Source organism: Odontesthes bonariensis, chromosome 9 (genome assembly GCF_027942865.1).
Source record: "Odontesthes bonariensis isolate fOdoBon6 chromosome 9, fOdoBon6.hap1, whole genome shotgun sequence".
NCBI lineage: Eukaryota > Metazoa > Chordata > Actinopteri > Atheriniformes > Atherinopsidae > Odontesthes > Odontesthes bonariensis.
In genome coordinates, this window is record NC_134514.1 from 26694250 (window position 1) to 26719978 (window position 25729).

The window sequence follows — 25729 nt, forward strand, 5'->3', positions numbered from 1 at the left end:
CTCTGGTTCTTTTTCCACTGAATTTTTAGATGTTGAATTTTTTTACACTGAATTTTTTTTTTAGATGTTGAATTTTTTTACACTGATTTTTGTTTTTAGAAATTGATTATTTTTTTTTTACACTGTTGGTTTTTCAAATTCAAAGTCTGATTTTGATGCTGTAAAAATTCAATATTAGAAATTCGTATTCAAACTCTGATGGCACAGAAAAGCTTCCATAAACTATCTGTTGGTTAAAAAATTCTGGGTAAATTTAATCCCTATTCGAATGTAGAGTATTCCATTAATAAACATGTCAATATTTACAAACAATAACCTCTGTGCATTTAAAACGGCTCAGTCAGGTTGGAAAACAAAAAAAGCTGACGTGTATTTGATACACATTAAGTTCTTTGTGGGGAACTAATTGGTTGATTTATATTTCAGTGATTGACTGACTGATTATTCATTTTTCAAATCTTTCTCTTTTTAAAAACCATGGAAACACACCTATAAAATATACACGCATTACAGGAAGTACAAGAAGAACACAACAAACACTCGTAGATGTCAGCTTTTTTGCCAAGTAATCTCTTCAATTATTTTTCAACACCCAGATTCCAGGGGTATCTTGTATGTATAGATATGGTTAAATATGTCAGACCTACAGCCAAGAAATACACAGGTGATCGCCAGAAATGAGGACGCTGCGCTCCTTTGAGTTGCATGGAGAAACAATTATTAGGACACTGGAAGTACTGCCAAGTATTTTAATATTCTGTCATGGTAGCAAGCAATAAAAGTGTTAGCGTCTCCTTAATTCTGATTTAAGCAGTGATGTCTTATTTGTGTTTTTTAAAACCATCAAAAATTCCCTAACAGATTAATAAAAATGAATAAATAAAAAAAAGAGTTGGTTCACCTAAATTACAAAAATGCATTTTCCCATTTGCAGAGTGTGGTTTGTAATTGTGCAAACAGTCATGCTTTATCTGCTGACTTTCCAAAATGTTTGCATCCGTAGAATGGGGTTAATTTGCGGTGCTGGTCTGAGTTCTTCACAAACCTCCTTGCGGACAGCTTTTGTACCGGGGTTACATTGTTCATAAGAAATGCTGAAAGTGTGCTGGGGGTTATCTGGTTTATTGGAACACCATTTCTGGAAACAGGTTTATCCATTGTGTAATACAGTGCAGGTGGTAACAAATGAAAAAAAAAACCCTTCATCTACAATCTGTTGGAAGGCAGCAGATGTCTCACACACATATCTTTTTTTTTTTTAAAGTGCATACAAACCAAAATCGAGAGTTGAAATATCGGCTTTCATAATTGGGGTAAACCAACTGTTCAAAGCTCCCCTGCTAAAGTTTGGATCTTCTGCTTTTAATTATCTTCCTCGCCTGTTTTTCTTGTGTGCCCCAGCCAGCATCTTTAGGGACATATGAAACCCTGAACTATAAAATCCTTGATTTATCCGTGTTTCTAAAAACAGCAGTCTGTTAGATGTCTTTTTCGATAATGGATCTCCTCCTAAGTAGCTAACCAAGCGTTGTGGTCCAAATTCTAAAATTGCAGCATCCAGGGAAAATAAATGAGTGTTTGACAGCATAACACTTCAGACGTGTTCAGAACAATATTGGATTCAATTATTTACAATATTATGTTACTGTTTCATTCACGTCGGTGTATGCAACTAACAAAAGCCTGCAGAGTTATCCCTAGTAGCTATGGCTAAAGTACGAGGGTATATTTCTATATTTTACCTAAAGCATTTTGGATTTTAAGTCCCCTTATTCTCCCTCTCATGCATATTGCTCTCCCTGGAAACACTTGAAAAATGTCAGCCTATTTGCAAATATGCTTCACCTGTAAAATTCTTCACTCAGATATGTGCAGTGTTCGAATTACGGGGGGTACCGGGGGGGTCTGACCCCCCCGATTGAGACTTGATACCCCCCAAATGGGACTAAATTACACTTTTGGGGGGGTACTGAAAAAATTGATCTATTATTAAAATCAGGTGTTGAAAATGTCTTGTTACTTAGTATTTTTCAATGTTTACTATGAATAACCAAATAAAATGCATTTTGGAACACCCCTTCAATGGACTGTACCACCAGCGCGCGTTTCGCATGTTCGCAGGCAGCTCACGCACGCGCATAGTCCAAAACATCGGCAGCACTGAGATGCAGGGTTTTGATGCACGTTAAAATGATGTTTGAGATGCGAGCGCGTGGAATTAAGCTGTCAAGGTGGAGGTTTCCCGTGATTTGTTAAATGAAACTAACAAATCAGACTAATATTATTTCAACTTTAAAGCACTGAACAAACATTCAAGACAGGTGACCGCTTTTCCCTTTCTCCCCTGAGAAAAAAAGATAGCCTACATCAGATTTCCATCGAGTTAACATGCACAAGTAGTCTCAGTTCAAAGACAGAGGCGGACTGCTCTAATCCAGAATACACCAACCAACATACTTGATGTCAGAAAATAAAGTAAAAGGCTTATCATGTGTTTAAAGCACAATTGGAATAATATAATTTAACTAAGTTAGAATAAGGCAAATGGATAGTGTGACTCCACCAAGCAAGAAGCAAAGATAGCTGTGTCGAGCAAGAAGGCAAAAAGGATAGCATGCCCACAAAGAGGGAGGGAAAATGGGATTCCTTACCATATGTCCGTCGTGACAAATATAGGATTAATCATAATTTGACTGTTTGAAGCCATTTCATATAGCAGCTAGCAGTGTACCATGACTAGCACCACGGGGCTGTCTGATAGCACTTTTCAATCTCAAGAAAAGCGCACACTGTTTACAGCGGACATTACAAGCTATGTTGAATTTGGCAGTTGTAGTCTGATAATTTACAGCTTGATTCTGTATGCGTCATTGGGTTCACTTTGCTGATTGACATTTCTTGATTGCGTCTCATGGGCACTACATAATGTAGGCTAGTTGCTAGTTTGCTAGTGGGCTTCTGGTAAGCCATACAGCTGTTTGAAGATGGGTCGTTGCTAGGTTTAATATTTATGTATTATTCTGCATGTGTTGGTTGTGCTGCTGTGCTTGTTGCTAACTGGAAAGTTAGCAACGTCCTGCTGCAGCAACGTGTGTGAGACAAACTTTGGCTAGGTGGTTGAACTTGACAGTGCTGCGTGCAGATTTGAGCTGAATTCACCTGCGGCTGCGCAGCACGGATTTTGGAGGGTTGCCAGATGATGACGTCATCAATTGATCCGCAAAAAGTCCGACCCCCCCGAAGCCCGGTGGATAATTCGAACACTGGATATGTGTCGTGTGTGTGTGTTTCCATATATTCTGAAACAAGTAAATAACCAGAGCACACACAGTAAGTTTGTTTGTAATGAAGGGATGTGGTCACAGGGCAACCTTTAATCAAACATTGAGCAACTCGACATCATTAAATAATTGAGTAAACATCTAAGTCTGCACATTCAGCATTTGTATCTGCAAGTTCTACACAGAAAACAACAGCATTTCTATTCTAGTCAATGCTTATCTACAGAATCGATTCAATGACAGATTAATTTGCTGCTAAACACATCTATGAAAGAAGGTCAATTTCTGAGAACAGCACAACTGGTTGTTCTGCTCAAAACTGCTGTTCTGGTGCCTCTTTATTGAAAAACGGGAAGTGTTCGTAGAATATCGTAATTGTTATAGTCATTGTTGTTGGATCCTACAAACTGATTGTCACAGTTGAGCCACTCCTTGTTGAGGAGCACACGCGTCGTTCTTCTGTACGGCAGGTAGAACTCACTCTGTACAGGGCCATCTACGAAGTATAGATATCCTGTAGGATGAGAGATTCAGTTTGTATTCATATGGGAAACTTCATTTAAAGGCAAATTGCTAAATCTATACATACTAACACAAAATGCACATTTAGTATTTCCGGCAAAGTTGGTATAGTAAAATATTGCTACTTCTTTCCTAAGAGACAAGGAGAATCACCGGTAATCAACCATAGCTGTGGTTCTGCCTCTTTGCCAACTGGCTGTTTCATTGCCATGTTTATTAACCCTGTCTACCATTTAGCCCTGAACATAGATCACAGCTGAGTTGTTTTTGTTTGTTTGTTTAATGTTGCCTTTTGCTCCAAATTAGGTTGTTTGAGCTGAACTCAAACAGTTATCTGGAAAATGCTACTAAGCTCTATCAGGGCAGGGTTCTTGTAGCTGAGCCACTTTGGTGACATGACACGGTAGTTATCTCTTACCATAATTCTCAAAGACTGCGTCAACTTTAGAGCCAATGTTCGAAAAATCATGGCTGATGTATCGAGGGAATCCGAAGTCAATTCGGTTCATGATGACATCGTAGCTGTGAAGAAATCGAGAAATGTGCAACACTTAGTTAAGTTGCTGTGCTTAATAGATATGTGTTACTGGTTTTCATTTCTTTAATTGCTGCGTTAACAGCTAAATAAAAACTCGATTTTTACCAGCATTCACCTCCAATATATATCGTACGCAAAAATGAGAGCTCTTCTTGTTGTTGTTTCATAGACAGCTGCATCCACCTTTCTGAATGAGCTAGGGAGGCCAAAGTCGGTGATGGGCTTTGGATAGCCTGGTATTACTGCCTTTGTGTATGTTGTGATGGCCCAGTATTGATGCCCTGCAGAGAAACAGGCTGGAAATTGTGACATCTTGTATATACCTCTACAGCTTCCCAATACTCAACTCATTTAATCCATCGGCTGTTTTTTTTTCCAACCCTATGACAATTACCTTGAAAAAGATACACCACTTGCAGGTGAGGGATTTCAAAGGCAGCATCCACAGAGCTGATTTGAGGCCACGTTGTGCTCACTTTAAAGAATCTGATTTCTGGAAAACCAGAACTTTTCCACCAGTAGTATCTAGTAACACATTAGTTTGAAATGAAGAAAGACGTAAGATTGGTGTTCCACATAATTCCGCTCACTATGTACGATTAATAATGTACCCATTTTTGAAGAAGTATAGGTCTCCCAGGATGGAGGTAACAGCGTCAAATCCCAGCTCAAGACTACATCGTTGATCTTGTGGGTTGGGCAAAGGCATTTCTGGGATTTCCCAACCTGGTCCCAAACCTGATCCCAAACCTGGTCCCAAACCTGGTTCCAATCCCGGTCCCAAACCTGGTCCCAAACCTGGTCCCAAACCTGGTCCCAAACCTGGTCCTAAACCTGGTCCCAAACCTGGTCCCAAATCTGGTCCCAAACCTGGTCCCAAACCTGGTCCTAAACCTGGTCCCAAACCTGGTCCCAATCCTGGTCCCAAACCTGGTCCCAAACCTGGTCTTAAACCTGGTCCCAATCCTGGTCCCAAACCTGGTCCCAAACCTGGTTCCAATCCTGGTCCAGGTTGTGGTCCAGGTTCTGGACCAGGAGGCCATTTGAAACTTGGTTCTGTTGTGGGGACTTGTGTGCGAATGCCTGAAAAATGAGGAAGTAAAATCAAACAAACTATCCTTAAGCCTTGAACTCGTGTTAATTACTTGAGTCATAAGTGATAGAAAGTCTTCTTTTCAATCAGACACCATGTTTAAATCAGTGTATGGAAGCTGTTATTTCTATTTACCATAAAGTGCTTGAACCCCACGTTTGTCATCATCTGGCAGCCTGTATCCATTTGTGCTGACATACTGATAGTTGGGAAACATCAGTGCATTTCTGTCACTCGAGTGGTCCAGGCCCAGAGAATGGCCGAACTCATGGGCTGCCACCAGCAGCAGATTAGTACCTGAAAGCAACCATAAGAGATAAGAAACTCAGATTATACACATTACATACACATGCATCAGCTACAACTTTACTAAAATAACACGGTGGAATATATTTACCATCCTGGGATAGAGTCCAGCTTTCATCCTCATCAAAGTGTGTGTCACCTCCAATATCCCGTCCTGGAGGATAAGCATGAGCCAACGTCCCCGATGGCCCATCAAAAGGCTCCATGTCCCCATGATCTACAGCAGGGCAAATCATGTTTAACGGTTTCACTTTTTATTTGCATCGTATTTTGCTTCAGAATACAGTGAAAAAATTTGAAGTTTGATTGTTTTATAACCCCAGTTCCAAAGAATTGTGGGAGCCTTTTATGAAATGTAGATAAAAACAGAATGCAATGATTAGCAAATCTTATAAAATTATATTTTATTCACAACAAATGTTGATTATCAAAATGGGTGTCAATGAATAAAGTATTTTCTATTATATTCTGTTAAATGGCAACTTGCACATATAGAAGCGCACCATCATTGCTGAAAGGTGAATAAAGGTTTGAGAACAACATGTGCTTCCAACCAGACAACATCTTTCCGAGAAAGGCCTTGCGTGTTTCAGCACAACATCGACAAACCACGTACTGCCCTGCCGCGGCGACTTTTCTGAAATGTGTTTTTGAGACCTTCAAAATTCAAGATGAGCTGTTACTTTTTATGAAATAATAAAATGTTTCACTTTCTGTCTTTAACATGTTTTCATGTTCTATTTTTGATTTTTTATATATATAAAAAAATCTGAAATAAATAAAAATATATAATATATTAAAAAAAAAATATATATATATATACATCGGTGTGTGATATTTTCAAATCATTGCATGTTGTTTTAGTTTACATTTTACACAGCATTCTAACACAACTTTTTGGAACGGGTTGTAATTTGATCCCAAGATAAGAGTTTCATCCACACTCACAACTTCTCTGGAAGAGGATCATGATGTCTGCAATGTCTGTGTCAACCTGTTTGAAATCCAGTGGGATTACATCACTGTAAAGCTTGAAGGCCTGAGCAATAGTTGCATCCACTTGACTCCGGGGCAGATCCGGAGTATACTGAGTGATCCTGTTCAAGTCACATCATTACCACCAGCTTTGTTAGTATTGTCACTCCTCAGTCATATTTGCACAATAGAGTGACCTGAAATATAACAATACAGTTTTACTAATAACAATAGACTCCTTACTTGTAAGTAATTAGCTGTTTTTCCCATTTGGGTCTACCGGAGATGTGTTGAAAGTGCTTAACATCTGGCACGCCACACCTCGGTGCCTTCATCACCTCCAAGGTGTTATTATCTAGAACACCTGTCACCTGATGTGAGGGTTAGCACAGAGACTGTTAAAGGAATCCTTTTGCATAAATCCATGCGAATACCGAGTGTCCTTAAACAAAAGGTCAGCTTTTAATATTTCATCACAGCTCACCCAAATGATGAGTACTCTTAGAAGTGAAATATTTCATTCGCCATCATTACCTCTAGGCCAAAGAAAGTCTGCATCTTCCGGAGATTTTGGCTGAACAAGTCATCGCTGATGGTCAGCATCAAGGGGCTCACTGACCCAGCACCACTGTAGAAGTTAGAGAGGTATGACTGATGGAGAGAGAGGATTTATTTAGGAATTTTCCATTGGGACTATTTGCTGCTAATATTCATACTGACCGTACCTTGGCCAGGACTTCTCCTAACGACATTGTTGGAGCGGCGACAGGTGCTGCATCACACATTGATAAACAAGCCAGAAGCAATATCCCAAAGTCAGCGAGACGCATCTTTTATTTTCTTCTGTTTTCCTCTCTTCTTTTAGTTTCCTCTTCAAAAATGCAGGCTCTGCGACCCGAGATGCTTTTTTTCCCCTTTTTTTTATTTGGCTCTTATCATAGTTTTCGACGTGCTGATGTTTCGCGTCCCTTCCCGTGACCTTGTTCATGTTCTGTGGAGTTTTTTCTTGCCTGTTGGACTATTAAATACAACCCGTGGTGGGTTTGATCAAAACCGACAAGGAGCGCAAAGTGTACTCAGGCATGGCCTATTCCAGCTCCTGATGAAAGCCGCCCCTTTGCTGGAAATTGACAGGGGTTGAAAAGTGGCCCATCTGATAACACATGATAACAGTTGGACTTTGTGTGTTTTTTCTTTTTTTTTTTTTACCAATTTCTGCAGGTAATGTTTACTTTTAGAGATATTTTAAATGTTCAGTTCATCCTTTGTCAAGAGCAACAAAGCAGAACATGATCAAAGCAGAACAAATTGCCAAAAATGTTTTTTGATCTTTTTGATTACGTAGTTCACCAAAATTACTCAACAAACATTCATTGGCCCACTTCTTATTTGCTATAGTAAAGCAGCTTGGTTGTTTAAATTCAATCAAACTGTGTAACACTTTTTAGATTGGGCTTTAGTTTTACTTTGTGACTAGTTACAGCAGAAAAAGTCCACACGTTGAAAACATTTAAGGGTCTCAAAAAAGACACAGAAGCTGTGAGATGGCAACGTTTTTTCCACTACAGGGAAACATTCAGAGGATGGCGTGTCAAGCTGTAAATATAGATTAATTTGAGTGGGTTTTTTTGGTCTTTTTTTTTTTTATCAATTACCCAAAAACACACACTTTTTCACGCCCAACTAGGTTATGTGGTCTGACACATGTTATTGTTGTATAATATGACATTTTCAACAAGTCAGCGTCCCAGCCAAGAATTTCCAGGAATTATTTTCACCATATTCATAGAAAAAAATGTGCATGTGAATTTTGTTTCTAATCAAATGGGAACGATCAGGTTCAGCTCTGATTCTATCTCTGATTCTATCTCTTCTTTCAGTTACTTTTTTTTTGGTTTCAAACTGAATGTTTCTGGTGTGGTAAACTCCCCCCATCTACCATTACCACCTAAACACAGCAAAAAAAAAAAACGTGGAGGTGCGTCGCTTCCTTAAAAAAATCCGGGTTACTAATTTTGAATTTTAGCCGAATGAATAAATAGGCAGCAGGTCTGTGGGCTGTCTGTGGCAGTAGCACGACGATGACGTCAGTAACACCCACTTTACGACAAAAATTCAAAATTACAGTAACCCGGATTTTCTTAAGTAAGCGACGCACCTCCACGTTATCAGTGCTAATGTACAGTAATTAATAAATTATAAACAGCATAGTTTGTGCCTGTATAAGCTTGCCCATAGGAAACCGTTTCATGGCCGAATATCTCAAGAGAGCAGCCAGACGCCTCTCGAATATCTTCGGAACAGCTCCAAATGTTCAACAACAAGCAGGGGTGAGTAGAACATCATGTTATAATGTGAAATCAAGGGCCCAATGTCAAAAAACCGGTCTTATCCTTTAAGCTGCAGAAGCCTGTAATTTGGGTGTAACACTGTGTTCTCCTGCTGGAGAACCAGCCTTGTCATGCTGAAAAGGCCTGAACGAGACATTACAGACTGCCCATTACTCTAGCACAAACATGTACGCCGCGCCTTTGGCAGGGATGTCCTAAGCAGCATCAATATGAGAACTGATGCTGGGTAAATATGTGCTGATGTGGCCCTCTCTCAGGCGATTCCAATAAGTCGGCTGCGTTGTTCTCATCCACACGCATCTGGCAGTTTAAATCTATTTAGCTTCTTATACAATTACGATTCACAGCATGGTGCAACTGTTTTTAAAGAAAGTAATCTTATTTTCGATCATTGCCGCTGGATCCAAATGAAAGTCGGGGTTACATTTTTTCGGAGCAGTTGGCAGGGTTTCCACCTTTTATTGGGTTTCCCTGAGGAAAAGATCAACAGTGCATTTAAATGTATAACGAGCTCTTACACTTTGACTTAATTTTTTTTTAGGAAATAGCAGTACATGTTTAATTCGTTCCTCACCATACAGCACGTCATCTGTGGATAGAGAGTACGATGCATTGCTGCGGTACCTGTAAGTGGGCTACATGATAGCAGAGGAGGGCTTTTGAATGAGCCAAACCCAGTGAGTGACCAAGCTCATGAGCTGCAACAGCAAATAGGCTGTGACCTGGAACACAGAAATGAGACAAACTCGATTAGTCTATTTATTACTGAGAACTGCTGTCTGTGGTTTGGAAAGCTTAACAGCACGTGCTTATCGCCAGCTGTCGACAACTGCTATAGCTTCCCTGATTGGGTGTGGCCTGAAAAGTCAACCACAAGTGAGGCCCATAATAACTGTCTGGAAATTGAAATTTTTAACTGAATTGAACTATTTTCCTGTTTTTTTTATATGTGAGAACTGAAAAAGTTTGTGGTGGACCAAAACTGTCCAACAGATAGATGATAAATAAATCATATTTGCTTTTATTTATGAATGTGTTAGATTATTAACTTATGTTTGTAAATATATTCATCCATCACCCTCGTTGTTTATTGATCTATTTCTAGGTTGATCTTTTTACAGATTTTTCTACATTTGCATGTTTCTGACCTCGGTCTAAAACAGGACTGATCACCTTGGAGAACCAGAGGGAAGCAATCAATTCTGACCACATAAAACAAGCTAGCAGTGTCAAACTTTCAGTCAGTATAGGCTTATGTGATGACATGTGATAGACCACCGTTTGATCCGTTACGGCAAAATGTTGACCTGCTTAAAACAGAAAGTTTCTGACGTTTTTATCCTTTCAATCAAGTTGAAATTATATCAACGTAAATGAATGAGCCAAGAAAATGATTGAAAGTTTGCCACAGCTGGCATTTGGTCAGAACTGATTGCTTCTGTCTGGTACTCCCAGGTGACAAATCCTCTTTTAGAAACATGAGTTCCTTATTACCATACAAAACTCTAGAAGTAAATGTATGTATATATTAAAGTTGATAAATAGAAAAGTGAATTGAAAGATAATGTATGAATATTCAAATAAATGTATACATTATTAACTTAGTAATTGATTAAAACACATGCAACAATATGTACTGGATTTTTTGAAATCTGTATATTTATTAATGTATTTAAAGGGGCACTAGGTAGCATTTTCACCTAAAATTATAGCCTTCAGGAATTTACCAAAGGTTAAACAAGTCAATGGTAAGCGAATGAAGCCTGTCTCGCTCCCAACAGGGGTCTGTGTGCTGAAAATCCCATATGTAACTTCGGCAGGAGCGACCCGCTTCTGAAGTGTCGTGATCGTTTGTGTTTACGGCACTTAGCTAGGTACTGTATGCTAGCTGTAGTTGTAGGCTATGTGTTTGCTTGCGTTGAAGAGCCAACACCAAGCGTTTCATATTCTGCCTTTCACAGACTGAATATGAAACGTTCGATGTTGGCATTTCCCATCTTTGTGAAATTTCTCCAAGCGTGATCTTGTTCATCTACCATAGTGATCTGCGTTTTAGATCGCAAAGAGACAGGTGATGACGGTGCTCTAATTCCTCCTGAGTTCGAGACGAAGCCTAGCTTCAGAAATACACGGACTGACCTGATTAGAATAAGAATAGCGTTTTGATCCGAACAAGAATTGTTATCTACACATGAAAATTGATTAATTTGTGATTGTAATCGGAATAGTGTAGAGCTAGTCTGCGTTTATTGCGGCGTGTGTTGGTAGTGCCTGCGCGCATCTGTCTAAGATGTAACTTTTGTAAGTGTCTGCTAATACAAAGGAATCACTCCACGAATACACCATGATGAGGGAAGAATCCCATTCAAGATCAGCAACAGTCCATCCATACATCCATTATCTTCCGCTTGTCTGGGGATCGGGTCGCGGGGACAGCAGCCTGAGCAGAGAAACCCAGACGTCCCTGTCCCCGGCCACTTCCTCCAGCAACAGGATTATAGCATATTATCTTGAGTTCTCTCTTCAGAAAATCTCTGATTATAGTATCTTACGTGGGCAGTCTACACTTGTGAATCAGATGACCTAACTGCACTGACTAAATAACACAACGGCAGCATTCGCCACGATGTTTAGTTAGTGGGTGTGTACAGGTGGGCATTTTTACAACAGTGTAGAATTTCAGTTTGACCAATAGAGATCGCTATACTGCCGCTAAACTACATTGTATCCCTTTAAGGTTTTGGCATTTTTTGTTTTCCTTAAAAGGACTTCTCAATTACAAAAACATGTTTCGGATGACCTTGCCTCCCTGCTGTCCACATCTCATCTTCATCAAAGTGCACGTCTCCACCCATCCCCTCTCCTGGCTGAAAGGCATGAGCCAACACATCAAAGGGAAATAAATATCCGTGCACTACCACAGAGGAAGAGACATTTTCTGACACAGTGAAGGAATGCCAGTTGATCTTTACTTCTTTTATGAGACAAACGTAGAAGCCATGATAACAGCTCCTCAGACATGTTTTCAGATTTACTTCTGCGGGCGAAGGTGAAGACAATATCCGCTTTTCCTTGGTTGACTTTGATGAAGCGCAGTGGAGCTGCATCGATCCACATCTTTAGGGCCGAATGTAAGGACTTTTCCACATCCTCTCTCCTCGTGTCCGGGGTATATTTTACAATCCTGCATCGCAGTGAAAAAAATTTTGACAAATTGCATGTGCAATCTATGGGTAAATGATAAATTTACTAATAAAAATGGGATCTCACTTGAATGTGAGTTCTTCCATTTAGGCTTGTAGGGGTAAATGTGGGACACCACTCCTCGGCTCCCTCATGACACCCACCTCATGCAGATTGCAAGAGTCCAAGCTTCCTGTTTCTCTCAAACCAAAGAAGTTTTGCATTTCTGTGATTTTCTCCTCCATGGCTGACCCAGACCTGGTCCTCCTTCCTGGTCCTCCGGTGTTTCTGTCTCTGAGCTTCAGACTGTAGAGCTTCTTGAGATAATCGAGTTCAGGTCTGGAAAGTGATGATAAGGTGTCTAAAATGTATCTCTCTAATGGGTTTTATTATGTTTTCTCTTGTTACAGTATTGGTGTCTGATGTACTCTACTTGAATATAATGCATTTTATGATAATTGTAAACTACAATTTATACATACAGTGCTTGAAAGTAAACATTTGTTATGCTTTTGATTAACAGTAGATAACTGTTATCTGACAGCATATTATAGTTATCTATCTTGGGTTGGTGAAGCCATGACACTAAGAGTACCCATTAGAGAGACTTCTCTTCCACTGCAATGAAATGTCTCAGTACAAAGATAATGGATGCATTGTTTGATTTGTAATTAGATTACTTGTTGCTGCACAAAGAAGTGCTGTTACATCAACACGTTCCCTGCCAAAGTGTTACTCTCAAATTAAATGCAAAAGAAACAAACAATCCTTAGTAAAACGCTGACATGTTGATAGACATTGGAATGTTACTTAAAGCTGCAGTCTGCAAGATTTGTTGTTGTCATACGTAAAGTCCTACTTTTTGGCATTTTAAGAGTTTACATGATCTATCAGAACGCTTGAAGTTGAAAACGGTGACCTCCGTAGTCGCAAAATGCAAGAAATGCTTATTTTTTTCCTGAAAAATAAAAAGTTTTTCAACTTCCTGTCCCGCCCCTTCAAAACACATGACAACTCGTGCACGTCTACGTGCACGCCAGATGCGCCTAAACGACTCCTCATTCATCAACTCACCTGTCATTTGCGATCATGGAAGACACAGTAAGTAGACTAGCCCGTAATGAAGTTCAATAGTCTAGATAAATAAGCGTGGGGACGAGCCTACCTTGTATCGCGCGTGCACAATCGGTGATTGACAGGCAGCAGAGCCCAGCTCGTAACCTGATTGGTTACCTTTTACCGGTCCGGTCTGAAATTTTGTAAACAAACCTGCTGGCTTTGGAGGGACCTAGCAGGACATATAGGGGACCTAGAGAACTCATTTTTTTTTTGTATTGGGGTATTTAATGTACTACTTTCAGAATCCCCGGACAGTTCCAGGCATTATGCTTGAAAAAGAGTTGCAGACTGCAGCTTTAAGGCTGATGGTTATCCAACTGTCATACACGATAAATAAATGACAAAGACAACAACAGAAAAAAGAAAAGGCAACTACTTTGCTATAATTGACCTTTTTTCTTGTTTGTTGTTGTTTTTTTTGCTTTGTATCTGCTGAAATTTATTTGAACAGAATGTCACTGGTTTCCACTTTGCCTTGGTCCATGCATGATGGAGCTTTAACCGACATTGATTACATGATGAACTGTGTTCGCAGACAAAGATTTCTGGAAGTGTTCCTAAACCCATACAGGCATTTTCATGACATTTCTGTTTTTGATGCAGTGCTACATGAGGCCCCAATAACCTGGTTATCTAGTATTGATTTTCGACCAAGTCCCTTCTGCACAGAAACGTCTCCAGAATATCACAATCTTTTGATGACATTATATACCGGCGCATTTGATTAATGTTCAAAGTCTTTCCAATGTTATCTTGATGAACATTATTCTGAACTTGCTTCACATTTTATAGATTGCTGAACCTCTGCCCATCTTTACTTCTGAGAGACTCTGCCTTTCTATGGTGCTCTTTTCATGTCCAGTCAGGTTATTGACCTGTTAACAATGAACCTAATTAGTTGCACCATGTTCCTCCTCCTGTGTCTTGTCAGCACCTCTCACTTTTTCAGACTTCTGTTGCACCTGTCCCAAGGCTTTAGGGATGTGGTGGAACCATCAGCCTCAAGGTGAGCTAAAATTTTCATGTAATGGCAAAAAGTCTCACTTTCAACATTTTACAAATTGCCAAGAGTCTATTGTGAATAAAATATTGGTCTTTAAGATTTGTAAATCACTGCATTCTGTTTTTACTTATATTTCAGCGGTGTCCCAACTTTTTTTTAAATATGGGGCTGAACTAATTAGACTTATACTTGCAAGCATAAAGTATAAAGAAAATACGATGTGGAATATTTGGTTCTGGTGCAACTATGGAAGAATTATTACTTATGATAAGAAAAAACACCTGCATTGCATTGCAACTACCACTTCTGGGTTTAATCAAATCAAATATGCTTACATACCACTGAAATTACTGTTACAGGTAAGATTTGCAGTATAGGTTGCACAATAGACATTACAAACATACAATTTGATTTGAGAAACATTTCCCTTATGAGATTTGATTCTAATTTAAATAACTGTTGTTTAAACTCGCTGTACAATCATCCGTCCACAAACCTCCGCCACATCCACATCCTCAGGCCTTTGCTGCTGATCCTCATCAATCGGTCGAGTCCACAAGATTTCCACATACATCAGTGACATCCACAACAACTCCATCTTTTGAAAATGCTCAGTGCCAACAGGCTGCACGTTTTTATATGGGAGTAGTCTTGAAGTTGTTGGGCAGTCAGGTGGCTGAAAAATCTCCAATCCTGGTAATTACAGCTAAATCTACCTGCCCTAATTTTTTGGAGGTGTTGTGGTTAAAACCTTAAAATGAAGCATCCTCGTATGTCTGGAATTTCTGTCTGTAAGGGTAAACGGCACGTGGGTAAACCATGGACAGGAACAAGTGAAAAAAGTTCTTCTCATACTCAGTCAAGTTAAAACGTGCAGTCATTTGTGATGCAAACCTAATTTACCCTCGGATGTGTCTGTCTAGCAGTCTACACCACACGCTGAAGGATGATAAAGATTTATATCACACCAACCACAGTCGCTACACAGCTCAGAACTGTTGAGAGCTTTTCGGTGATATACACCAAATAACCACAAACATGTATCATCAAGTTTAGATGTTCACACTTTATTTTGATAGATCTTGACTACCATTTCATACATTTCACCCGAAAAGTGCGTTTCCCTTCATGTTGTCATCAAGATATTCAGGTTAGTTCCTTGCTTATTGTATTTTTATCGTACAGTATTTTTAACAGCCAAGCCAGGAATTCGCTGCTTCAACTCCAACAATATGTTTGCGGGTGTAGTCGAATTTGTAGACTTGTGGTCCCACAAAGAAGTAGATGAAATCTAAAAACACACACACACACAAGAGTAAAGAGCAGCTCTTTAAGAAGAACCCTTTATTACATTTTTTTAATGTTGTGTTATCTAGAATCTTGATGATGAGCATCTTCTAAACTCAAATGTCTACTTTTGCTTGCAGCTGAAATTATAGTACGTCCAGTGGTGGACAGTAATGGAGTACATTTACTTGAGTACTGTACTTAAAGGGATAGTTCGCCTCTTTTGACATGAAGCTGTATGACATTCCATATTAGCAATATCATTTATGAACATTGACTTACCTCCTTCTGCGTCCTGTGAGACGAGTTCCAGCCTCGTTTTGGCGTTGATGAAGGTAGTCCAGCTAGTTGGCTGGAGCCACAAAAATAAAGCGTTTTGCTTCTCAAAACAATATACGTTCAAAAGAGTAATACATTTGCATCACAAAATCGTTAGCCAGAAAAAGTCAGACCTCACAATCGCTTGGAGCTATTTCTCTCTACCTTCATATCACTACGGGCTCTGTAAACCGTGCAGACCGAAGTGCAGACCGAGCAGTCCCCTGCTTCCGAGCAGTAAACACCGTAACAGGTGCGGCTATCGCTAGGTGGCTGCACGCATTGATATGAAGGGAGGCAAAAATAGCGCCAAGCGATTGTGAGGTCTGACTTTTTCTGGAGGGACGATTTTGTGATGCAAATGTATTATTCTTTTGAATGCGTATTGTTTTGAGAAGCAAAACGCTTTATTTTCGCGACCCCAGCCAACTAGCCGGACTACCTTCGTCAACATCAAAACGAGGCTGGAACTCGGCTCACAGGACGCAGCGGGGGGTAAGTCAATGTTCATAAATGATATTGCAAATAGGGGATGTCATACAGCTTCATGTCAAAAGAGGCGAACTATCCCTTTAAGTACATTTTTAGAGTATCTGTGCTTTACTTGAGTATTTGTTTTTTGGGAAACTTATGACTTTCACTCCACTACATTTCAAAGACAAATATTGTACTTTCCACTCCACTACATTTCTAGGAAGCTTGTCGTTACTCATTCTTTTTAGACTTTGTAATCCACTGTTGCTGTTTTTCTTTCCTAAAATGCAATTGGCCACACCAGAGTAGTATAAAAAGATCTGGAGTCTCCACAGAAAACTAGATTTGGCTGCAAGGCTGTTTTCTGCCGAGACGATGAGTGTTTTGTGAACTGAAGATCTTCATCAAAGCAGAGTTGTAGTTTGTTCGCGGGACTCAACAGTAAACTTCTGCTCCATAGTGAATGTGTGGTGTACAAAAAGTCTACATGTTAGTACATAATCGGGTGGTTTCAGAGAGTTACATGGTTCTGTAAAAGCACTCAGAAAACAATACAGCAATGTGCTGATATGAGAAAATGTACTTTGTACTTTTGAATACTTAAAGGAGAACTGCGGTATTTTCAACATTAAGCCTCATTTCTGAGTCGTCTGCAATGTTTTAGAACCCCCCTCACCGCTTTTTTGATGTTTACTGCTGTCTCCGGTATTTGCCTAATTTTGATTCTTCTCAACCTGCTTCAGAATGGCAAGCATGGTGCATGTCCAAAAAGGTCCGTAAAAGCACCATAAACGTCCGTTTTCAAAATCATCAACTCACTGGAGTGGTTACTGGTGTGCACTGGTAATCCATATCAAATTTCGTTGCAAAAAGTTGCTTCTGTCGTGTTTTATTTGACATTTTGTACTGGATGTTTGTTGATATTACTCCGCCACCGCGAAGAAAATAGTGCGAGCATGAACGAGCTGCCAAATAAAACACGACATCAAAAAAGCGGTGAGGGGGGTTCTAAAACATTGCAGACGACTCATAAAAGAGGCTTAATGTTGAAAATACCGCAGTTCCCCTTTAAGTATTTTTAAAAGTAAGTACTTAAGTACTTTAACTTGAGTAAAATTTTGACAGAGCAACTTTTACTTGTAGTTGAGCAAGATTTGACCATGAGTATCAATACTTTAACTCAAGTACTGGAGTTGAGTACTTTGTCCACCACTGAGTATGTCACAGAAAGGAGTTTAAATCATATATTCTGTCAAACACAGAGCGACATGTGCTATAAAAACTTTAGCATTCCTGTGTTAGTAAATTAGCATTCCTGCGCTTCTAATAACGAAAAACAGCCCCTCGAGCCACAGGCACAACTATACAGAACTGAATCTGCTCATTTGTCCTTGTATATATATAATACATTATGGTTTGTAGAGGGACATTTTCAAGTGCACAAGCAACTGAATTTACTTTGCAGACATACTCTCCTCTACTTTATTTGCACTGTACTTTTCTCACCCTCTTTATAGAAAGCTGCTTGTATCGTGGTGTTGACTCCAGGAAAGCCTTCACTGATGTACTTTGGGTAACCAAAATCCATAACCTTTCTGTTTTCGTTGTAGCTGAAAAAGACCAGGAACAAAAAGGCAGATTTTTAGCAGTGTTATCTACACATGATTTGTACATGCATTGTGAGAAGAGGACTATGATATGATTGAATTCCGTCTGCAGCTCGCTAATACATTCATTTATAATGCCTCCACTTCCCTGCCCAGGGCACAAAAGCATAACTGTGTAGTGCAACACCGGGGTAAACTGGCTCAAATTAATTCAAATAACTCTCAATCAGCAAAGCGATGTAGTGACTGCAGTCTAGAATATCTTTAGAATGTTGTTTTTGAATACAAGTTTTTTTATGTGTTGCCTTGCCTCCAGTAAATATCATGCATAAAGAAGAGGGTGCGTCCTGTTTTGACGATGTGCACCGCTGCATCAACATCTTGAATCCAGACTGGAAATCCAAAGTGGGTGAGCGCTCGAGGTTTTCCCTTCACAAGGGAACCTTTCACTGTCCAGAACATGGATTCTGTCAATGGAAATGCACCATCAAACGTGCGGATTATTTTCTGCATTTAGTAGTCATAAATTGACTAATGCATGAAAAAAAATTGTGTGAAAATGAAGGTTTTGTTGAATGATGCAGGTTAGAATTGTGAAAGAGATGTCACTGAATAATTACCATGAATGAGGTAAGCAGTGGATCTGCGGGGAACCCAGAAAGCAGCATCGATTCTCGTTTCAATCTTGGGCATAAAGTTGGTAATGGGACCTTGTTTGATGTCAGACTGCACGTTATGCTTTATCCAAAGATATCTTGTCGGGTCATCATTGTCAGAATTAAACAAAGGACAAACAACTTTTACAACGATAATGATAACTGCTGTTTCTTGCCTGTCAATTACAGTTGCACTCAAAACTTGTTCTTCTGTATATGATAGGTTACACATCTTTTTTTTTTTAATGAATGAATGAATGAATGTTAAGCAAAGTTATCAACCTGTCTCTGAAAAAGACGTTGGCATCCCCGAGAGTTGTCACCGCGTCAAACGTCATGTCTGGTGCACATTTGTCCTGTATGAGTCTGGGGGACAGTGGTATGGACAGACGGGGGTTCTGCTGAATGCCCCTCAGAACATTATTTAGATGACCTCTGAGAGGACCTGACATACATCAAGACAAGTTTAGGAATCAGGGTCCACTTACGGAGAAATATTCAATAATAGCTTTACAAATCCAGCATGTACAGTCATGTGAAAAACAAAACAAAACAAAAACACCCTCCCAAGGTCCCACTACAACATTTCAGACAGGCTGAAGTCTGGACTTTGACTGGAACATTGTTTAGTTTTTTAACATTCAACATGCTTACTGAGGCCTTTCTAGTCTGTAGCTCTTTGTTTTTTGTTTTTTTTATAATATCTCTGAGCATTTCACAATCTGATTTTGGGGTGAACTTGCTGGGAAGATGAGCAACTGTCTTGAATGTTTTCCATTTGTAAAAAACCTTTCACGCTGTAGAATAAGACACAAATAATTTCGAAATGGCCTTATAACCCTTCCAAGATTGATGGGCAGCAGCAATTGCTTCTCTAAGATCATTGCTGATGTCTTTCTACTTTGGCATTACCATAAAACACACCTGAATGCTATAAAAAACAACAAATTGAAAAAACCTCTGTTTTTATAGAGGTGCTCACGCCTGCTGATGATCAGTTTATCAAGTGCATTTGATTAGCAGCACCTGGCCTTAATTCCAATTCTAGCAAGTGCAGACTTAGTTTTTCACATACACTAGCCTGGCTGACGCGTCCACAATCTCGATGAGATGGTGGTCTGGGAACTAGGTGTGCATTTTCTCGTATTTGAGGCGTGGTTTACGAATGCCTGGAGCCGTTTATTGGGCGCTACGAATGTCTATCAAATGACGTCAGGTTCTTCCCATGCTGCTTTGCGCGCGATTCATAGCCAATTGTATCACTTATACCAGATGACGACAGAAATTCGACGAGGAAGAAGAAAAAAAAAGTAAAATAAAAGTAAACTTGCGCTCTAAGCTACTTAAATTAACAACAAAGTAGGCCTATATGCTATATTCTACATGAATTTTTATGTTGTAGAGTTGTGAATTTATTTTATCAATGGAGAAATTGAGCAGCCTTGCTTTGTTGTCTACAGTAGTAGATCAACCCTCATCTTACTTTGAAGCTCCCAGCTCCCAGAAGTGACGTCAACGGAGCTTTAGCAGCAGAAAAGCTATCAGGCTTGTGTTGATAATAATAATAAACTCCTGGACTATGTACAAACTTCCAAATGCATCGTTTTGTGAGTACAGACCATATTTGTACTACTGTAGAAGTTTGGTGTCATGACATGTGATTTTAGTGTGGTAATTTTGGAGATACTGCCAGGGTCCGTCAGCGCTTGTACTAAGGTATTCGGGATAACTCAGTAACTCAGCTGATGTTCAGCCAATATCGGAAAAACTTCGGGTGGGCTACTTGGCTGGATGTCACGGTTCAAATGACCTTAGGGTGAATCTACTCCGAAACACTTTCTAAGGCTGCATCGAACGGTAATGTTGTGTCCGCTGTCATGTTGGATTAACACTCTACAAGCTTCGGTGTAGCGCATGGACGTCGTCATCGTCTTGCTGCGCGCGCCCCCCCCCGTTCTGTGATTGGTTCCCAAACTCTGGCAAAAATAAGGGCGGTGGTTTCCAGGCTGACTTTGCAGTGAGAATGAAATCGAGCGCAAAGCAGCATGGGATTTCCCAGGCTACACATACACTGCACTTCTGCATTTTGACTTAGTTTATGTCCAATAATGACATGGTGTAATATATTGTCCATCTGAGGTTGTATTTATTTATTTCTCACCTGATAAGGACCAGGGGGGTATTACTAGAAGCTGGCTTAGCGGAAAGCCTGGCTTATTTCGCTACTTCTGGCTAAAGTTAGCGAGAGTTCCGTTCCATAAAGCTGGCTTATTTGAACTCCCGCTGAGTAACCAAGGTAGTTTATGCTGCTGAACTAGCCTGGTCGCGGGCAGGCTAAAGTTGAAGCTTAGCTTAGCTGCAACTCAAAAAATGTCCGACCGGCTGAAACGGACTCCGGAAAGAAATGTTCACCAAGAATTCTGCGCTCCCGCAACTCATGTCTTGTCTAAAAAACAAAGCAAAAACTGTGGTTATCATATCACCACTTTCACTGTCTCGAAAAATCAATCAGTCGGTGCCAGTGCAACTAAAGAAACGCAACTATACACACGTATTGAGCATGAAATTAAATGAGAGAACATGGTATTCATTAAAACTAATCAATACCTAACAAACACCCGATCTACACCCACGTAGGACCCGACTCAGAAAAATGGGGGACAGGTAATAATGTTAATGATACAAATTATTGAAAGCTCCTTTCAAAACAGTCAAGGACACTGTACAAACAAGATATTAGATAAAAACACAGGAATTAAAACATACCATATTAAAAATACACAGAACGGAGCAATCACTGTAGGTAAGCAAAGTTAAACGGATGGGTTTTGAGTTTAGACTTGAACAGAGGGAGAGTGTCAGTATTGCGATGATTTATAACTTTCCACACCTTAGGTCATGGCACCCCACTGTGAATAAAAATGTAAAAAACACATTTCTAACACGTTGCATGAACCGTACAATAATGACAAGTTTGAGTTCAAGTTGAGTTGAATTGTTTAATTATTATTACATGTTTCTCAAGCTGTGGAGAGAAAACAGAATTAAATACAGTTCACAACACCAAATTCTCCTTTATCTGAATTTATACTAACATCCCTCTCCAGTTTCATGATCTCTAGCTTGATCTTTTTTATTTTCAGTTTCTTCCATATCTAGTTTGGTGCTCTCTTTATTGGACAAACACATTTCTTCAAAGGCTACTTACCACTCTGAAATATTTTCCTGTACTTTACCTTCACTTGCTGACAGGTACGCTTTTGGCTGTTAGATTGATCCTGTTGAGATGTAACAGTGAAAAAATTAATATGTGGGTCTCACACTCACGATATTATAGTCACAAAGTATGATGATGCGTGTCGATTATTGGGTTATTAATAAAGTGAGCAGGGCCAGTATATTTGTGCTGTAGGCCTACATCACATACAGAGACAATTCAGCATGCTTTATGTAAACAAATTATAACACAAAGAGGAGAATATAAATACACGAGGACAGTAAAATAAATGTCTAACAATTGACAATGGTATGAAACTTTCATAACTTACGTATTTAGTCTGTCTGCAGTTGTTAGCCATGCCGTTTCTTCGCTTTATTGATCGCAGCTGTATTACCATTTCTGGTGATGACACTTTTAAAATCCTCATACAGCTCCATAAGCATTATTTGTTCAGCTGCCGAAAAAATAACAGCGCTTCTCGCTCTCATTTTCACACAGATCTCCGTTTTTCCACCATCCACTCGTCAGGGCTTCTTACGTTGCTCGTGCACTCACACTAAGCTAGGCTATGTAAGCCTTAGCTTCAACGAGATGCAGCTGGAATGTCTTCGGGGAACGACTTGAGGCTTAATTGGGAGATGGCGCTAGTTCAAGCGACGCTTACCGGCTATAGCCTGGCTTACTTTTGCTACTTTCTAGGAATACCCCCCAGGTGATTTATTATTATTTTTTTTTCTGACTCATAAACGTCTTAACTGGATTAGAGAGAACTTCTTTTTAACACAACTGTAGATATACAGTCATATATTCATCAATAGAAACAGTTTACTGTAAAGTGCGTTGATATTGGCCACATCCTCTCTGGATAGCAGGTTGGCAGGAGGTGAGGTTTTGTAGGTAGGATACATCAGTGACTCAGGGTTTCTGGAGTGTTTGAGGCCCAATGCATGGCCAAACTCATGAGCTGCCACCACCAACAGATTAAAACCTGCACTACCACAAAGACAAAAAGTGCATGTAGGTAGACATTATTGCCTTTAGCAGTTTCTGTGTAGCATCTTTCAGTGTGAGTCAGTGCAGCACCTGTTTCTCCTGCCATCCAGCGCTCATTGTCATCAAAGTGTGTGTCCCCTCCAGCTCCCAATCCCGGACCAAAAGCATGAGCCAGCGTACCTCCAGGGCCGTCAAATGGATACAAGTCACCGTGCGCTTCGTAAGATAATCCAGGCCATACATGAGACAGAAACCACAGCGAAAACCACTTTCTTTCATGCCAGTTGGAAATTACACGTTCACCTCATTTGAATGAGTCTACCAAGTTCAGCAACCAACACAAGATGATACTACCTGAGTTAACATTTAAGTTACAACTGAAACTGCAAGAGCCTCTTTACAGGTTACCCTGAGATATCTGCTGTTCGGACATTTTCTTCCTGACATCTTTTGCCACTTTTCAGCGTGAGACAAAAAATCCAACCCACCATAGGTCACAAACTCTACCATGATGTCAGCATTTTGGGTGTTTGACCTAATAAATGTCAGGCCGCTGGCTCTGGCCCAAACACCGATAGCTGACTCAATCAAAGAATCCACAGTGCTGCGAGGCAAATCTCTGGTGTATCTGCCGATGCTGCGAGAGCACAGAAAAGAACAATGTAAAATGCTATCCAGGGTCACCACACAAGCACACTAGCTATTTTCTTTTTAAAATCCCTGATACCACAACATTATACTAACTTGTATTTTTTTTTTCAAAGACTAGTAGTAATCCCAATCTCATGGCTGACAAAACATGTACATACATATTTATACAAACCTCTGTAACTTAACTGTTATATTTTAAAGAAATGACAATAGCTGCCTTTTTTAACTTGTCCTTAATTATATATTTATTCTGTGTGCAATCCTCTAGGCATCCTTAAAACACAGCTTACCCTGAAATGGACAGACAATGTTACATAAGTTCATGCATGTATGGTCAACCTGGCTCTCTAACAAACCCACAAAACCTCTCAGAGGCAGGAGTCCAAAGCCGAAAATCTGTTAACCACAATGACTTGTGACAGTTGATTCCCTCTATTTCTGCCAAAATGTTTTATTGCCTGCTGGCTCAAACTGAGTTTAAGGAATTGGCGGGGTTCCGCAATTCAGAACAACCAGACGGTTTTATTTTTTTGTCATCCGCGACAGGTCTCAGAAAGACCTTTTTTTTTCCTCAGCTTTTAAAGTAAAAAGACTAAGAGCAGCTTGATCATAAGACATGATTAAAACCCACATTCAGTACCTGTATGTGATGACATTCTTATCCCAGCGTGTCCCCTGGATGTGACTGTATTCCTCCACATCTGGAACTCCACATCGGGGGCTCTTCATCAGCTCCAGGGTGTCAGAGTCTAACACGCCTGTAGCATTGAGCCCAAAGAAATTCTGCATGTCTTTCACTTTGGAGACGAAGGAGAGCCCACTCCGCTTCATGAACCCCAAAGGATCTCTTTGCAGGTTGTAATATTGCTGAAGGTAGTCCTATCAGTAGATTTAGAAAACATTCAGAAACTATTTTGCACTGAGGATCCAGATGAATAATCTTAATTAATGCAAAATTTGATGACACTATTACAGCAAGAATTGGAGATTGTGCATAATCAGAAAACTATAGATATGGATAATCAGATAACTATGGATAACAGGCAGCTTGCTCCAAACAAAGAAAGAAAGAATCTGCTAAAATCAGCAATATAACAGCGACAAAGACTCAAAGGGCATAGCAGTTACTTACGTGCACCTCCTACCCATGCAAAAATCTAATGCAATAACAATTATTTATCAAAATACAAAAGTAAGTCCTTGCCAGGTTGTTACCTCGCATTATGCAATTTCCATTTCATGCAATTATGCACTTACTGTGGCCAGCTCCAAGTCAACCTGTGGTTCTGTTGATGGAGTGCTCTCTTCGTCCCGAATAAATGTAGGTGCTGTAAAACCTGGACCCGGCACAAGCCAGACCAGGACACAAAAAGAAAGCAGCATGACATGCATTTCACAGTCTTAATACTGCATGAACTGCAGTGACCTACTACAGTTTAAGCACATGGAAGTTCTGGTTAATGAGAAAGCCTTTTAAATGATGATTGTGACTCATACCACTCGCAAATCATTGGAAAGCCTCATACAGTACAAAGGATTTAGGGAGGGGTTTGCAGAGTGTGAGGGACAGCAAAAAAAAAAAAAAAAAACAGTCATTTGAACGTTTAGGGTTTTTTTGGTCATGTGACATACTTGCAAAAATGAGGATTTAAATGCATGCACTGTTCATTTTATGGTCTCATGTTGGTAATTATACCATATAAAATGTACATGATTCCCTCAAAAGAGCCTCTGAGGAAGAATATCATCTAAACTCCCTCCAGACTAATTCAATACAATGACCTGAGAGGCACTTCTCAGTCCCACGCATTCTGAAGAGCTTTCAATGAGAGGAAAGGGAGCTGAAATTGCAGGGGTGGATTTGCAGGGGTGGATTTGAGGCCTTCGCAAGGGGTGGATTTGAGGCCTTCACAAAATAAAATTGCCACCAGCCAGGATGCCTAGACTGGCAAGGGTGGTGCTGCGGTACGTTCAGGCTACAATTACAGTTGATTGGTCATTGTGGAGCTTTATGGGACCAACAGCCTCCCTCTGTAGGGAAGACTTTAAGAATCTGTGTTGCTTTGGTTTTACAGTCTGAGTACAGACGAGGTAATGTGGTCAGATTTAACCAGCGGTGGTATTTCAGAGTGCGAGTGCAGTACTGCCAGGT

General features: G+C 39.9%; 1 protein-coding gene across 1 annotated transcript; it reads right to left on the reverse strand.

The window, feature by feature from the left end:
- Window positions 1–3541: 3541 nt before the first annotated feature.
- Window positions 3542–24982, reverse strand: LOC142388706 (uncharacterized). Its single transcript, XM_075474252.1, has 23 exons — window positions 24835–24982; window positions 24218–24456; window positions 23415–23563; window positions 23017–23142; window positions 22756–22921; window positions 18996–19148; window positions 18678–18811; window positions 18368–18524; window positions 17957–18060; window positions 15575–15662; window positions 12102–12250; window positions 9691–9788; window positions 7441–7545; window positions 7250–7366; window positions 6959–7086; window positions 6689–6837; window positions 5832–5957; window positions 5570–5731; window positions 4953–5424; window positions 4736–4866; window positions 4457–4622; window positions 4222–4325; window positions 3542–3795 (listed from the first exon to the last, which is right to left on the reverse strand). The coding sequence occupies exons 1-23, from the start codon at window positions 24967–24969 to the stop codon at window positions 3620–3622; spliced, it is 3534 nt and encodes a 1177-aa protein (XP_075330367.1). The 5' UTR covers window positions 24970–24982; the 3' UTR covers window positions 3542–3619.
- Window positions 24983–25729: the final 747 nt, after the last annotated feature.

What these genes read in the sequence shown, in the direction of transcription:
- LOC142388706 (XM_075474252.1), bottom strand. Translation starts at nt 24,969, where the DNA reads ATGCATGTCATGCTGCTTTCTTTTTGTGTCCTGGTCTGGCTTGTGCCG. An exon ending in AACGTCTTTTTCAGAGACAG is followed by an intron (nt 18,812 to 18,995) that starts GTTGATAACTTT and finishes TGACCCGACAAG; the next exon opens with ATATCTTTGGATAAAGCATA. An exon ending in AGACTTTCTTTGGCCTAGAG is followed by an intron (nt 7,087 to 7,249) that starts GTAATGATGGCG and finishes CCCTCACATCAG; the next exon opens with GTGACAGGTGTTCTAGATAA.